The following is a 17,091-nucleotide window of genomic DNA, read 5'->3' as shown; positions in this document are numbered from 1 at the left end:
CAGACTGGGCGGCTGATAGATAGCACTATACAGTAGGCTACTGAGCGGCTGACAAACCTTTACGTAAATAAACACAATGCCATTAAATAAGATTACAATTGATAACACAACACTCGTGGTATTGTACCATGTCAAATAAAATGCTATTATCAACTGCTGGGAAGCTTTCTTTTTTGCTTCATGAAATTTGAATGATAGATATTAATCAGTGTACTACGTGTGATCCATGCACACACACCTAACAATTATTGTTCAAGGTTATTTGGTGGGTCATTCCACGAATAGAGTGCCTTTTGGGGAGTGTACTTTATTTCACCTTTAACAGTCTGGCATAAAGAGAACATGTTCAACTTCATAACAAACATGTTTTCACATGTCAAGAGGTCAAATTCAGAAAAAGTACTAAATCATCCTATATTAGCCATAGCTTCTCTTGTGACAGGGGGGATGGAAACGTGTTGTGTGCAACAGGGAGGGGCAATTGAATGCAAGCATAACGAAAAATGTGTACTTGTATTAAAAGAATCTAGCGTATTTGGGGCAGTGGAGGCTGCAGAGTGGAGAACAGCTCATAATAATGTCCGGGGAACGTAGCAAATTGAATGGCATCAAACACCTGGAAACCATGTGTTTGATGTATTTGATACCATTCCACTGACTCTCCTCCAGTCATTACCACAAGCGCATTCTCCCCAATTAAGGTGCCACCAACCTACTGTGATCAAGGGTTGATGTGTTATGCCTAAATCGGATCCCAAGTTTACTACTTGGGAGATATCAGAATCAACCAATAGGAAGCTCTACGCAAATAACTTAAGTTAATTTTAACTTGGAGGTTCCTAGTTCTGACTAGAACTTGAATGCAGCAATACTCTTGAATATTGAAGGTTCAAAGCAGTCATTTTTATCTCAACATCAAATAATTTCTGGGTAACAATTAAGTACCCTACTGTGATTGTTTTCAATTAAAATGGTCAAAAAGAAACAAAAACAGCTTGCTAGCTGAGAGTAATTTCTCAAGCAAGAATTGTGCCAGGACTGTCTGTTATGAATCCACTGCCGGAGACTCTTAGCATACCATCTCACAGTCCTCTCAGAGATGCAAACACTAACTTTCTAACCTTTGCAGTAGGCAACCTTCCCGCACTGGAGCCTAGCAGGCTAAGTTAGAGGTCATAATGTCATAAACTGTCCTTTTACACCTAGGGCTCTGGTCAATGATTGGTTGACAGGTTAGTTGTTAGGGTGGTTGCTAGCGGGTCAGACATCTGCCCATCTGTCACTTTTCAGTCTCCTTCAAGCAGTCACAGAGAGAGCAGCAAGCGCATAACAAATGTCATTTTCATTTGTCACATGCTTCTTAAATAACAGGTGTAGACTAACAGTGAAATGCTTATTTACGGGCACTTCCCAACAATGCAGAGAAAAAAAGAGATATAGAAAAAGAATAGAGAGGAATAAATACACAATGAGTAACGATAACTTGGCTTTATACTCAGGGTACCAGTACTGAGTCGATGTGCAGGGGTATGATGTAATCTCTGTCCTGCACAACTGGACTAATTCATATCTCTGGACGGATGGTGTGCGTGTATGAAGTTGTGTATTTGTGTATATTATGGCCAGTTGTTCAGCAAGCATGTCAGCTTAAATTTCAATACAGTCCTTTATCACAGCTTTATTCTGATATCTGTGCATTCTTGCCCTGGTGTATTCATTAGGTATGTGTACATTCATTGCTTCTGTTTTCTCCTGTTACAGAGCCACTAGCTTTCCATGTCCCTTTCATTCCTGTGTGTGCCAATAAAGTATCCTTGTGTGTAACTCTGAGGTTGCCTCATTCCCATCTTACCCAGGGAGGTGCTAGAGGATCACAGACCAGCAAACACAGAGAGCCAGGTCGCTCTCTTTCACTGTCTGGGAGTGGTCTGAGTAGGGGGAAACGGACTGAAAACTAGCTGTTATGATGTCACCAGGCAGGACAAAATTCCATCCCACCAAAACAGGCAAAAATTTGAGGTGGTCTTTTCAAACGGCTCCATCACTAACTAAAAGGGCATTATCATAATTTTCACAATATTATTCAAACCTTAGTGTGGAAATGTTTTTCTGCACTGGGCCTTTAACTGTTTGTGTTTTTACTGTTTATGTGTTTTATTGTGGTAGTGCATTGGGGTGCAATTATCATATGATGGCTGCAGCTTCTGTGGTCAACACATCATAGAGATACCCATGAAACATAGGTGTCAAACAAGGAAATGGTTCCAATCGTTTTTCCACCATTCATTTTTCCCATAGGCGATTTTAGAAACACTTAAAATAAGGGCTGTGTTTCGTGTAGGCGCAAATACTGATAAAAGTCACCTTGTCCTGGAGCGATTTACACAGCTATCAAAACGTCAGATCAGGGTAAGCCTACGTGAAACACAGCCCTTATTTTATGTGTTTCTAAAATCCACTGAAAATTGAATGCTGGACAAACGATTGGAACCATTTCCCTGTTTGACCGCTAGGTTTTATGGGTATTATGACTCATACTGTGGTACTCTATTGGAAGCCTACTTATTCAGAGCATCTTGCAACTTTGGATGAGAGGACATTCTACCCTCAAACTGTCCAGCAGTTCTATTTCCAGAGCCTGATATTTCTAGAGCCTTCTATTTCAAAATAAGCCCATTTGTAAAATAAAATAGAAAATAAGCCTATTTGTAAGAAGCTAGACGCTGTGAAAGGTTGTGGGTGCGTCAATTGTCTCGTCAGAAGCCCCTCCCCTCCGACCGACCCACAACCTTTTTATTGGATGGAAAAACAACTACTTTGGTGTCCTATTGGCTGCAGGTCTTCACCGAGCCTGTTCTTTTGGGAAATCAACATTGGAACAGAAGGAGCACTTGTAGTAGCCCTATTTTTTTCCCCAACGCGATTTACTGAAGACCTCAACGATGAAATTCGTGAGATTTATAGTGAAAAATGCTACATTGGCCAATGTGCCTAAACATATAGAACATTTTGCAAAATTTTCACCGTCACCACTCTCTATGAAACAATTTCTCGATTTTGGTGAGTAAGCCCTTCAATGTTGCTACCATGTTGGACAACTGACTATTTAATGCAATATGTAACATTGAGCTGAGGCAATTAAATTAGAGTTTTATATCGCGCTCTTGTTTTGGAGCTACATAGGCGGCTAGTGTGATTTATGACTTTGCACCACTTTGAATGGTCAGATTCAGAGAGATTATTGTTTTGAATGACAGATACAAGCCTATGCTTGTCTTGGCATGTACGCATTTGTTTCAGTTTACTCTACTGTGCGAAATTCCTGGATATTTTGGTCTGCCTTTCCTAGACTAGGCTAGTTCATAGTGCTGAGTATTGCGTCAGCATTTGTAGCAAACTCCCATTTAACTGCTAGTCAGAAGCAATGTTCCCTCTAATTGTTTTCGCCACTGAGCAAATGTCATTTATGCTGAGCGCAAACTTGAACGTTGTGAAAACTCTGCAACTTCCAGCGCGTGGTTACTGTGAACACCGAGTAGGCTACTTCATCATAATGTGGGTCTACCATCAAAAACAATGGAGAAAATAACATTAACATGGAAATGGCTGTTCTATCATTCAGCCTACCGTAACAGCAAATGTGTGGTGTTCAAAGTAGGCCTACATTCCACGAGAAAAAACATGCAAGGCTTGACATGAACCTGTTTATCCATTTGTCTTTCAGACAGAGGTGACTGCAAATGTTGTTGTTTGATGCAAGTAACCACTTCACTAAATAAAATGCATTATTCCCATACCATTTATTAGAGAATAAGACATTATGCCATCCTGCCTATTGGCTACACTTATTCAAGCCTGTCTCAAAATACAACACTGCCCTTTTAAGACAAACTGCACACTTTGCAGTTCTCCCTTTGATCTCAGAACAAGCCCGTTTGCTCATGTTGTTAACAAAGTCCAGTTCAAAATGAATGGCACAGATCCATATTTGACAATGGTCTATTTGCATATAGTCCTACTGCAGCTCTGATTGGTTATGCCGCACCGGGCTGAGTCATGTGTCAATGCAATATAATCCTACACCGACGTGTTCTGCCTACAACAAAATCTCTTGCATAGTTTTGTTTTGGGATGTTGCATTGAAAGTGGCTAATATTGATTTGATCACAATTGCCACAGCAAAGAAAAATGTTTTAATTAAATAAAAAATAAAAAACAGTACTGTAGCAATGAGGTTTGTGCAGTAAGCTATAGGCCCAATACATTTTCACCACATTGACTTTGCTTGAATTTCCCTGCCAATGCATTGATTGGGTCATCAATAAAACGTTTCAACATCGAGGTAGTCTCTATGGTCACACCGGTAATAGATCAGTTGTTGTACTACTTGAGGCACACCTGAGTGAGCATACATTTTAAATGGTTAGCTTTTTATTTTACTGGGCTGATGTGCCTGCATCAGCTGGTCAGTTTCAGCTGAGGGAGAGCGCAGCAGACTGAGTGCCCGCTTCTCAACATCCCTCTGCTCTCCATTTCCTCGACTGACACTGACCAAAAGGGGACACCGTCTTCCAGCTCATGGTGAAACTCGAGCCGCACCACATTACTTCTGCCTCATGCACAAATTCATGTTGTTACTCCTATGAACAGAGAAATATTCCTTTATTAAAAAGACCCAAGCCGCTAAAAACAACAATGCAAGCTTATGGATACACTTTCATACTCATTCATTACTGCTGCGGTGCTTGTTTGTTCCCTGAGTGGAAATAAGAGCCTGCATTTTATGGCTTATAGAAGTGTTTAATACAAATGGTTGACAGTGCTGAGTAAGAACTGAAACATGAACTCACTTCAAACAGCAGTTTGTTGACAGTCTCTCTCTAGTCATGGTTTAATGTTTTGAAATCTCACAGTAATAACATTGCTTTAGCTTTCTTTTGTCTGCTATGTTACTGCAGACACTAATCTGAGCCATCCGATTGGCCAGCGGTAGGCCTATAGTGTAGAGGGTGACCGATTTATGATTTTTCAACACCGATTATTGGAGGACAAAAAAAAATGTATTTGTAATAATGACAATTACAACAATACTGAATGAACACTAACTTAATATAATACATCAATAAAATCAATTTAGCCTCAAATAAAAACATGTTCAATTTGGTTCAAATAATGTAAAAACAGTGTTGGAGAAGGTAAAAGTGCAATATGTGCCATGTAAGAATGTTTAAGTTCCTTGCTCAGAACATGGGAACATATGAAAGCTGGTGGTTCCTTTTAACATGAGTCTTCAATATTCCCAGGTAAGACGTTTTAGGTAGTTATTATAGGACCATTTCTCTCGATACCATTTGTATTTAATATACCTTTGACTATTGGATGTTCTTATAGGCACTTTAGTATTGCCAGTGTAACAGTATAGCTTCCGAACCTCTCCTCGCTCCTACCTGGGCTCGAACCATGTTCCCCATGCAGAGCAAGGGGAACAACTACTCCAAGTCTCAGAGCGAGTGACGTTTGAAACTCTATTAGCGCGCACCCCGCTAACTAGTTAGCCATTTCACATCACATCGTTACACCAGCCTCATCTTGGGAGTTGATAGGCTTGAAGTCATAAACAGCAGAGCTGCTGGCAAAACGCACAAAAGTGCTGTTTGAATGAATGCTTACGAGCCTGCTGGTGCCTACCATTGCTCAGTCAGACTGCTCTATCAAATCATAGACTTAATTATAACATAATAACACACAGAAATGTGAGCCTTAGGTCATTAATATGGTCGAATCCGGAAACTATCATTTCGAAAACAAAACTGTTCTTTCAGTGAAATATGAGACCGTTCTGTATTTTATCTAACGGGTGGCATTCATCAGTCTAAATATTCCTGTTACATTGCACAACCTTCAATGTTATGTCATAATTACGTAACATTCTGGCCAGGCGGCCCAAACTGTTGCATATACCCTGACTGCATGCAATGAACGCAAGAGAAGTGACACAATTTCACCTGGTTAATATTGCCTGCTAGCCTGGATTTCTTTTAGCTAAATATGCAGGTTTAAAAATATATACTTCTGTGTATTGATTTTAAGAAAGGCATTGGTGTTTATGGTTAGGTACATGTTGGAGCAACGACAGTACTTTTTCGCGAATGCGCACTGCATCGATTATATGCAACGCAGGACACGCTAGATAAAATAGTAATATCATCAACCATGTGTAGTTATACCTAGTGATTATGATTGATTAAGTTTAATGCTAGCCAGCAACTTACTTTGGCTTCTTACTGCATTCGCGTAACAGGCGGGCTCCTCGTGAGGCAGGTGGTTAGAGCGTTGGACTAGTTAACCGTAAGGTTGCAAGATTGAATCCCTGAGCTGACAAGGTAAAAAATATGTCGTTCTGCCCCTGAACAAGGCAGTTAACCCACTGTTCCTAGGCCGTCAATTAAAATAAGAATGTTCTTAACTGACTTGCCTAGTTAAGTAAAGGTGTAAAAATTGGCAAAATCAGCGTCCAAAATGACAGATTTCCGATTGTTATGAACACTTGAAATCTGCCCTAATTAATCGGCCATTCCGATTAATCGGTCGACCTCTACTATAGTGCACTTGATTTTCTATCCGGGAAGCAGACTTTGCACCTTTTCAGACATAAAATGGAAACCGTTTGCCTACCCGGAGGGCAGGGCAGCTGAATCGGGTGCACCTAACCCTAACAACCTGAGACACAAAAAAAAATATAGGAACATAAGTGTTAGTTTTTTTCCTTTCTCAAAAATGTTTGTCGATCGACAAGGAATGCCTTGGAGAGTGACCAGTCAATCGTGATCGACTGGTTGGTGATCATCACTTCTCTTCGTGGGCTGATGTTTCTGCGCATCAGTCCTGGGGGGGAACTGCTCGGTAGTCTCAGGGCTACAGCGTGCCCACACACAGCTTAGAGGAAACATGGGTCAGAAGTAAACTAATCAGAAGTATGCTATCCTATCCTCAACATCACTTGCAACAATGTTATCTTTATGGATTCATAATTTGGCACAAAAACACTGACATGATTTCCTATTGTAGCCTACCTTATGTATAATTTTCCCTACTAGAAATGTATAGAAGTTATTTAGACAGGCCTAGGCTGCACTCTTTGCTCTGGGAGACCTTGTAGCCTACACACTGGGCTCCTGTCATTGAAGGCTAGTACATCCCTAGCCCAACCGGTTAGCAGATGTAAAGGAATAATAGCAACGTCGTATTTGTCATCTGCCTCAGGAGGAATAACTGGGCCCCCAATCTGTCAGCATTTGTCTTTTAATTATTATTATTTTTTTTACAATCATCAAGCAAGGAATTTTTGTATGGATGTCAGTGAGTGTCGGATTTGGTGAACAAATAATGGCTTCTTTGCTACATTTGGCTTATTTTAGCGAATTGAAGTGTTGTAATGCTTAGGTTGTTTTTGAGTGTACTGATATAAGTAGGACGCGTGACCTCCCGGGAACTTTGAAAATGCACTAATTTGGGACCACGCATATCTGCCCTCTCATTGGCTAGACTGGTCCCATCTGATCTTGTCTCCTCCCAACTGCCTTACATTTTGAGATTTTTCATCGTTGGAGCGGCCACTTGAGTATCTGGTCAATATGATGGATATTCTGTGTCCAACTGGAGTCTATGCAGCCAGCTATACCCCCTTTTCTCTGCAGTTTCGTGATATACAATTATGATCTTGTCTCATCGCTGCAACTCCCCAACGGCCTCGGGAGAGTCAAAGGTCGAGTCATACATCCGCCGAAACAAACCGCACTTAACACCCGCCCGCTGTGTAGGAGGAAACACTGTTCAGCTGACAACCGAAGTCAGCCTGCAGGCGCCCGGCCTGCCTCAAGGAGTTCATGGATCTTCTATATCCGGGTTGCATCCGGTTTACACGGCCCAACTTCACATGTCCACAAGCACTCAGTGTGCACAGGTAGCAGTGACGAAGTCATCCAAAAACATGGCAGACATTTGGATAAATATAAAATGGGAGTTAAAAATTTTTAAAAGCTCAGCAACAATGTTTTGAATAATTCAATGGCTGTTTTTTGCACAAAGGTGATGACTAAAGTGTCTTAGGAATTTTCTAATCTGACGTCTCTGTGGCAGTCTATGGAAATTGTCTTTCTGGGCCGGGTGTTAAAATCCAATACCAAAGCAAGATTGTAGGAGAAGACTGCCGCAACCTGATTGTCTGTCTGAAGTTTTTTTCTTCTTCCAGTGGCTTGCCATTAAACTTTTCCAGAGTTTACCGAATTCACTCCATATTGGGTGCGCTGCCATCTAGGATCACGCAGTAATCTCGTGGTGAGAGCTACAGAGTATGGTGACTAGGGCGTGAGCTTCGGGAAATGTAAAAGCTGATTTTACCATAGTTAGCACATTTTAGCGACTGGTAAGGCATTCTGGATTGTAGGCAAGCCTTCGGTGACAGGAAAAGTTTATCGAACCAGAGGGCTGGTAAATGGGTTTATGTTTTAGGAATACAGAATGTATCCTTCAGCGACAGGAGCCCATTATGTACAGGTCTCCCAGAGCAAAGAAGCTAGGCCTGCCTGCCTGCCTCTACTTTATTTTAATGTTTCCCCCCCAGGTTCCACCAATGCATGCGAGACGACATCATTTGTCTTTTTGAGACAAGAGCTACCTGTGCGACTATCTAACATCATGAAGGAGATCAATTTGCTACCTGACCGATTGCTTACAACCCCATCCGTGCAGATGGTGCAGAGCTGGTAAGAGTGATTATTCTGTAAGTGCAGTTAAGTTTGATGGTGCTACTGAACAGTTTCTTTTTTTTTTTTAGATCAAGTTTTATATTGTTTCATTCACCTTTGAAAATGTAGTTCATATAAGCTATTTACAGAAAAACACCGCCAATTTTCCAGCCAAAGAGGAGTCCCAAAAAGCAGAAATTGATAAAAATGAATCACTAACCTTTGATCTTCATCAGATGACACTCATAGGACTTCATGTTACATAATGTGTTTTGTTCGATAAAGTGCATATTTATATCCAAAAATCTAATTTTACATTGGCGTGTTATGTTCAGTAGTTCCAAAACATGCGGTGATTTTGCAGAGGGCCACATCAATTTACAGAAATACTCATAGTAAACACTGATAAAAGATACAACTATTATACACAGAACTTTAGATACACTTCTCCTTAATGCAACCCACTGTGTCAAATAAAAATAAACTTTATGGAAAAAGCATACCATGCAATAATCTGAGTACGGCGCTCAGAGACAAACAGCCAAAAAGATATCTGCCATGTTGTGGAGTCCACATTTAGTCAGAAATAGTGTTATAAATATTCACTTACCTTTGATCTTCATCAGAATGCACTCCCAGGAATCCCAGTTCTAAAATAAATGTTTGATTTGTTCGATAAAGTTCATAATTTGTCCAAATACCTCCTTTTGTTAGGGCGTTTGGTAAACAAATCCAAACGCGCGTGCAAGTCCAGCCGAAAGGTGGGATGAAAAGTCCAAAAAGTTATATTACAGGTCGTAGAAACATGTCAAAAGAAGTATAGAATAAATCTTTAGGATGTTGTCATAAATCTTCAATAATGTTCCAACCAGAGAATTCCTTTGTCTGTAGAAAAGCAATGGAACGCAAGTTACCTTTCACATAAGCGTCACAAGCTCGTGGCAATCTGCCAGACACCTAGCTCAATTCCATCTCATTCGGCCCCCCTTCACAGTAGAAGCATCAAACACGGTTCTAAAGACTGTTGACATCTAGTGGAAGCCTTAGGAAGATATATTAGAATGGCAATGAGTTGAAAAACTACAAACCTCAGATTTCCCACTTCCTGGTTGGATTTTTTTTCTCAGGTTTTCGCCTGCCATATGAGTTCTGTTATACTCAGACATCATTCAAACAGTTTTAGAAACTTCAGTGTTTTCTATCCAAATATACCAATGATATGCATATTCTGGCTTTTATGGCTGAGTAGCAGGCAGTTTACTCTGGGCACTTTATTCATCCAAGCTACTCAATACTGCCCCCCCCCAGTGACCAAGAAGTTAAGAGGAATAAGTGGACCTGTGCCACCACTGCGATGACCAGATGCTCTGAGAGAACAGTCAGATGAATAAAGAGCAGCTGGAGTAGCAGTGCTCTCGGGGGTGATCCACGTCTCCGTCAGGGCCAAATATTCAAGGGACTGAAGGTCAGCATAGGCTGAGTTGAACTCCGTGTTCTTGACCTCAGTTCCAAACACTGCCAGAGACCCTGAATTCCAAATGAGTTGTGCGCGTAGGGTACACTAAATTACAAGGGTTGCAGCCAAGGAGTGGGGAGTGTCTATAAAGGCTACAGGGAGAGGTGCAAATGGGTATAGAAAACACACATAGTTGCCAAAGCTACAAAAGGGCAACATTTTGAATCTGTAAATAACTAGGTAAGATACTCAAGTGAGAGTGGTGTGGAGCCTTCCTCTTTCATTCCTCGAACAACTCCGCAAAACCGTTTTTGTTTCGGCAACGGTCTTAGTTTTGCGACAAACCTGAGAAACCAGGGGATTGCTAAGCAGAGGTGGAGAGCATGCCTCCCTGTACTAATTGCTGATTTCCTAGTAGAGGTGAAACCACTCCCCCCTCCAATACAGCCACTGATTACCTTGATCCTGGTTGATGTGTCAACAACTATCTGCAAGTGATGCAGTTCACACACCAAGTAGGCCACTGGGAAGATATGCAGCACTTAAAGTAGAGGGCCCCAGCTAGCAAAAAGACAGTACTATATCACAACAGATAAAGACAAAAAAAAGTAGGCTTATCACTTCTGAAGATATCAGGAGTCCTCTAGCTATAGAATTAACATTTTTCAAGGATTTTATGTAATCTATCACAAGACATCAAGTGTCTCTTGGGTACTTCAGATTATCCTTGGCCCTCTCTCTGGCTTTATCACATGTTAAATAATTACATAAGGCTTTTAAATAAGAAATAGAATGACAAAGCTGTAAAAAATTATCCTAAATATAAGCTATCAATGTATTGAATACCATTTGGTGTTGTAATGTGAGGGTTTCAGCATGAAATGTCCTTTAATTTATGTTACTATGTCAATATGCATTTGTTAATGTTTTTACGTCAAACTGGTGGCAGTTGTGCAAAAAAGTCAATAGTTGGAAGAGTAGCCGAGTTAATTGAAAATACCATTGTTGATTAGATGCTTTCTTATCTAGGCTATTTTCTCTTGAACCATATGGTCTGTCTATTATAAACTCATGGACGATATGGACACTGATGAATGAATACTATATATGAATAGATTTTTTAAAAGTTCAAGTATAAATGACCAAAATTAAAATAGATCGTCATTGGTTTTCTGTTAATTACTGAAGATTCCGGGAACTTGGTAAATTACCGGTAGCTTTGCAACCCTAGTTATAAGGTGTATTGCTGCAGCTAAACATATACACCACACTACTCCGGAATGATGCAAACTGGAAAAACGTGTTTTCAGGTATGTCCAGAGCTTGATGGAAATCCTGGCGTTCTTGGACAAGACTCCTGACAGCCACAGTGTCCTGGATGAGTATGTCCTCAATCATCTTTGATAGCCAGGTAGGCCCTCTCAATCTGTTTGTCTTACAGTCACCTTTTATCCTCTAGGTTTGTGGACACCCTGGTGAATATCAGGAACAGGCACAATGAAGTAGTGCCCACCATGGCACAGGGCGTCATTGAGTACAAGTCGGTGTTCGGCCAGGACCCAGTCACCAACCAGAACATTCAGTACTTCCTGGACCGTTTCTACATGAGCCGTATATCTATCCGCATGCTTATCAACCAGCACAGTGAGTACAGATGTCAGTCCACTAAGTTATCCATTATTTTAGACAATTGTCGGCCATTTTGAAACTGACTTTTCCACTCATTGGACTCTCTGTAGCTCTTGTCTTTGATGGAGCAACGAATCCACTTCACCCCAACACAATAGGGAGCATTGACCCTCACTGTGATGTCACAGAGGTGGTCCGAGGTAGAACATAATAATAATTCATGGATCTTTAATGTGGTGTTGAGCTGTCATAGATTATAAAGACTTGTAATATCCTATGGGTGCATGGAGAGAATAGAGGTGACCAATTGTATTTTTTTTGATGTAGTCAAATATATATATTTTTTAATTTCTCTTGTACCCAAACACCCTTATTGTGTCATGTCATGGTGTTGTATTTTTCCAGATGCTTACCAGAGCGCCAAGTTGGTGTGTGATCAGTACTATCTGAGCTCGCCAGACCTGATGCTGCAAGAAATGAATGGTAAGAACCAAACCAAGAGTAACTAATCATCTATTCCACTGATATCACCTATGACGCATGCATGTAGATTACCATTTTATGCTAATTTGGGAGTCTTGGATGAAATTGTCTGAGTGGCACCGCTGTGTGTACCAACAGTCTCTTCTGTCTGGACCTGAGGGCCAAGTAATTATTCCAGCGAGGCAGAAGTAATGGATAAGTGGCGATGGCTGGCTGGCTGCCTCGAACAATATTGACACTGTGACTAAATCCCCTCTCTTCCCAGAATAATCTAAATGGATGTCAACAGAATCTGTCGATGACTCTTTACATCCTAATGGCTTTTGTATTTTAATTATACTGCAGATGTTTATTCATTTATTCTCTTTTGCTTTACCCAGTCAACAACCGGAAACAACCTATAAGCATTGTCTATGTGCCCTCCCATCTCTACCACATGTTGTTTGAGCTTTTCAAGGTATGGTAGAACCTGCATTAAAAATGTATTCTTAGATTGATGATGTTAGTCACTTGTGAATGTTATGTTGTCTATTGGTCCATTTTCCAGAATGCTATGAGGGCCACAATTGAGAACCATGAATCCAGCAACAGGCTACCACCCATTCAAGTCATGGTGGCCATTGGAGGAGAGGACCTGTCAATCAAGGTACAGTATGTTAGTGAATTGTATTGCTATGTTTAAAAACATTACGATTGCCATTATTCCCAATTAATACCATTGTCACACTCACAAGTGCTAATGATAATCTGTGGCGTAATGAATTTACATTTTATTTGTCTCCCCCCCCCAAATCCTTATTAAAGCTGTTATGTAAGATTTTGACCCTTATTAATTCTGTTTAATGTTAAACCAAGCTGCTAATCCCAGATTAGATGAACAGGATTAGGTCTACATTGACTTCCATACTAAGATCCTATTAACCTTGTCCTGCAGTAACTTGATCTCAGTACTGCTTGTTCTTTTGGTGAGCTGACCAGTGCACCTGGGGAGTATTCATTACTCTGATTCTGTGGCAAAGCGTTTCTTAAATGGGGAAGGACCTACCTGAATTTGTTCAATAGAAACTCAATTTTCTCTGTTTACTTCCGTTTGGTCCTTAAACGGTTTCCGTAAGGAATACGCACCTTGCAGTGACATAAAGAGGGAGAGGGAACTGAGTGGCCTTATTGTCCAGTTATCTTGACGATATGCAGAATAGATGCCTTGGTTTGGCCTATCATAAGGCAGGCTGTTGAATTTAAGCCAATGGCACGAGGGGCACCCACCTTTCTGGCACCATCTCCACCTTTTTTATGACTGGCCATTCCTCTAATGCCTGACTTTTTTTCTCTCTCTTTCTCTCCCTCACTCTCTGGCAACGCGTAGGTGAGTGACAGGGGTGGCGGAGTCCCTTTCAGGAAGATTGAGAATCTTTTCAGCTACATGTACTCTACGGCCCCCACGCCAGAGAGGGGTGAGCACTCTCAGACCCCATTGGTGAGTGCCTCTGCTCTTTGTCAAGTCTATTCTTTCACGGACCAGGAGGGTGCAATGTACTGAACATTGCCGGTAGAAAAGCTGTGAAGTAGAGCTGACATGATTCCTTACTCTACATGTCAGAGAGGCATGTCTGTCTGTTCTACACAATACATATTTCTATCCAAATTTCCCAAAACACTCATGTTTATCAGACTGTTGAAGCAGCCATAGTTTAGAGCCGTGTCGTGTCCTCTCCAGGCTGGCTTTGGCTACGGCCTGCCCATCTCCCGGCTCTACGCTCAGTACTTCCAGGGAGACCTGCAGCTCTACTCTATGGAGGGTTACGGCACTGATGCTGTCATCCACATGAAGGTAAGCTACATACTGAGACAATGGGACTCGTGTAATTGTCATATAACTCGTCTGACTTTGGATTCATTCGAATTTTGTATTTTTTCATTTAGCAGACTCTCTTATCCAGAGCTACTTACAATTAGTGCATTCATGTTAAGATAGCTAGGTGAGACAACACATCACAATCGTATCAATTACATTTTTCTATTGACAAAGTATTTATCAGCAAAGGCCGTGCTAGTGGGGGAAAGAAGTGACCTTTCTTTCTTTTGGGGGGGATGCTTTGAACACACAATACAACTCGATCTCCTTCCCTCCACAGGCCTTGTCCACAGACTCTGTGGAGAGGCTCCCGGTGTACAACAAGACAGCTCTGCGGAATTACAAGGTTAGCCAGGAGGCAGACGACTGGTGTGTGCCCAGCAGAGAACCCCTGGACCTGACCATTTACAGGGTAGCCAAATGAGGATCATGTCGACGCCACCCTGGTTAGATTGATGCTCTGCATGCCAACAGCCAAGGCAGACAGCCACCTAACCTCGCCCACATATGACTGGATGTTGTTTTCCATCCTGGTTTTGGCATTGGCATGTTTTCTTGTTCTCACAATGATGCCCTTCATGGTTTTATTTGAGCTTAGATTATAAAAACATATAATCTTTGTTCACCTCCATGAGGGTTTTTATGGGAGTGCCAGATGTTGATAATAAAATAAAAAAAGTTGTCACACTAATTATTCTCCCAAACATTTAATGGGCATACAAACATGGTTGCTTTACCCATGAAATGTTTGGGAGCATAAGAATGTGTGGCTTTCTTTTTCTAGTTTACTCTCCGTTAGTCAGCACTTCTATTAAAAAACATTTCTGGGTGTGTGTCAGTTTATGCCTTTTACTATCGCTCGATGTTGATGAAATACTTAATTCTGGGGGGAGAGATGTGGCAGGGTGGGTCTGAAGACCCAGATACTGTACCCAGTATGTTGTTGAGATGGTGTAGCGTGACCGTGGGCGAGTGAGAATATGTAACGCCAGTTCAGTATGTTCTGGAACGTTCAGGTAGAAACGTTTGTGTAGAGCAGCCAAGCCTTTCTATCATGTCGACTAGGGAATCACGGCATCTCTATACATAACATTTTCTATCTGCAACATTCAGAATGTTGCGTCCTTCTGAACCGGACCCAGGTTGAAAAGACAATCCGATGTGTTGCTTGAACTCTCTGAGAGGATCTTTATGTACTGTAAACGGAAGTGAGCTGGAGCTGTTGCGGTGTGGTAGAACTCCTTAGATTAACCAGTACTGTAGAATAACTGAATGTCCTGGCGGGCATTAGACCTCCCTTGCTCTAAATCGCTGACTGTCAGAAAATGCCACCTCAGCCTTAACTGCGTCAGTCAAGTTTTCTTTACTTGAACCATGTACATTATTAACAATGTAGTATTCAATCTATGAGAAGGCTGCTAATGACTGACTTATTTACTTATTTGATTCTAAAATAATATTACGTACTGTTCTACCATGTCTTGATGCCTTCATGAGTATTGGTCCTGATGTCTATATATTGATTTCATTTCAAGTACATTTTCTCTTGACAGTTCAATGGACAGGATTCAACTAACAAAAATGAGTTGCTCTGTTCAGTGTTGTGACTTTCTGTATGCCTGTGAACTCAAGCTCTAGAGCAATAAATTGTGGAAACAATTTTACCCAAGTTCATTTGCAGTAAGACAGTGATGTGATAGGAAGCCAGTGTTCATCTTTTACGCACCGGCGTTCTATTGCCCGTGGCAAAGCTCATCAGAAGCTAGTTAAAACACGTCCCAAAGGTCAAAGCACATCGTTCTTATTGTCTGTGACCCTTAAGGCTAGGCCAGTCACATAGGAATATTTGATGCTGTGTATGTGATGGGAAGATGCTCCCAGCCTATCCGCTTTTATCAATTCCCTTTTATTTTGTAATAAACTCTATACATTTCTTCAGTTATATTTTAAGTTTTATTTTTATGAAAATATTTTTTCATTGACATTGTAAATATGTGGTATTATTAAACCTATTTCAATGACAAATGCTTGTTTTAATAATTCTGTAATGTAGGGCTTGAAGATAACGACAATATGACCCTGTACAGAAACAACCCCTAGCCACCAATCTCCAGGCAGTTCATACAGACCTGAAATAATTGTTTCCACTTAGCCCTTTGAAGGGGTATGAATCATTTGTGCTATATTGCTTATTTAATCTATGTGTAAGGAGTCAATGCTTAGTGGCTGTTTCTTGTCCGGGCCCAGATAATCAGTGCGATGTGTTTCTAGGCAGAAACAATTGTCTTGCCATTGGCTGGAACCAGCTCCATGACCTTTCAAGTTCAGTAACTCTACCTTGCCCTCATCACAGTATACATGTCCCTACACATCTAGAATGTCACCCTGCATGTGCTTCTGTCAGTACACTGACTCTCTTCTTTGACCTATTCCATCAGCCTATTTAGAACAGCCACGTTATTTTCCACGATGACTTGGGAGTTTAGTTTAAATAGAAGTGATTGACCCAGGTTGTAGTTAACCCTATGCCAAGTGTGTGAGAGCTGGCCTCTACAGGCAGCCCATAGTAAACAAAAAGCTCTCTCTGGAACAGCCATGGCTACTGTTAGTCCTTACACAGGACACTATCTTTAATAATGTGGTGTCCTATGTGTAGCATGATCCTCAAAGTTATTTTGTTTTGCCTTACTGTAGCAGAGTGATTTACCTGACAACAGCTAGGCAGCCTTGACGTCAGAGCTGCAGGGATTTTTTGCAGGGACACCCTCATCTTTGTTGACTGAATGGAATCGAGGGTGGCCTAGTCAAGTAAGGAACATTTTACAGTTAGTCTCGTGCTCATTTCTTGAAATTCTACACATTTTGCTGTGACTTACGCCATGTTAAAATTATACAATGAGGGCGCCTGAAGGTCAGGGCCC

At 41.1% G+C, this 17,091-nt stretch overlaps 1 protein-coding gene across 1 annotated transcript; it reads left to right on the top strand.

Moving 5' to 3' along the window:
- Positions 1-2,826: 2,826 nt before the first annotated feature.
- pdk2a (pyruvate dehydrogenase kinase 2a) lies at positions 2,827-16,195 on the top strand. Its single transcript, XM_029629233.2, has 11 exons — positions 2,827-3,060; positions 8,624-8,765; positions 11,514-11,585; positions 11,663-11,847; positions 11,943-12,032; positions 12,238-12,315; positions 12,696-12,772; positions 12,863-12,961; positions 13,682-13,792; positions 14,033-14,146; positions 14,451-16,195. The coding sequence occupies exons 1-11, from the start codon at positions 2,943-2,945 to the stop codon at positions 14,592-14,594; spliced, it is 1,230 nt and encodes a 409-aa protein (XP_029485093.1). The 5' UTR covers positions 2,827-2,942; the 3' UTR covers positions 14,595-16,195.
- The last annotated feature ends 896 nt before the right edge of the window (positions 16,196-17,091 follow it).

This window comes from Oncorhynchus nerka, linkage group LG23 (assembly GCF_034236695.1).
Source record: "Oncorhynchus nerka isolate Pitt River linkage group LG23, Oner_Uvic_2.0, whole genome shotgun sequence".
Classification (NCBI taxonomy): Eukaryota; Metazoa; Chordata; class Actinopteri; order Salmoniformes; family Salmonidae; genus Oncorhynchus; species Oncorhynchus nerka.
The sequence above is the reverse complement of the archived record's forward strand: the minus strand, read 5'-3'. Positions and strand labels throughout refer to the sequence as shown.

Excerpts from the sequence above, each read along its gene's own strand:
- pdk2a (XM_029629233.2), top strand. The coding sequence starts at position 2,943 with ATGAAATTCGTGAGATTTATAGTGAAAAATGCTACATTGGCCAATGTG. Across the intron at positions 11,586-11,662 it reads AGCCACAGTGTCCTGGATGA|GTTTGTGGACACCCTGGTGA; the intron begins GTATGTCCTCAA and ends TTTATCCTCTAG. Across the intron at positions 12,316-12,695 it reads GATGCTGCAAGAAATGAATG|TCAACAACCGGAAACAACCT; the intron begins GTAAGAACCAAA and ends TGCTTTACCCAG.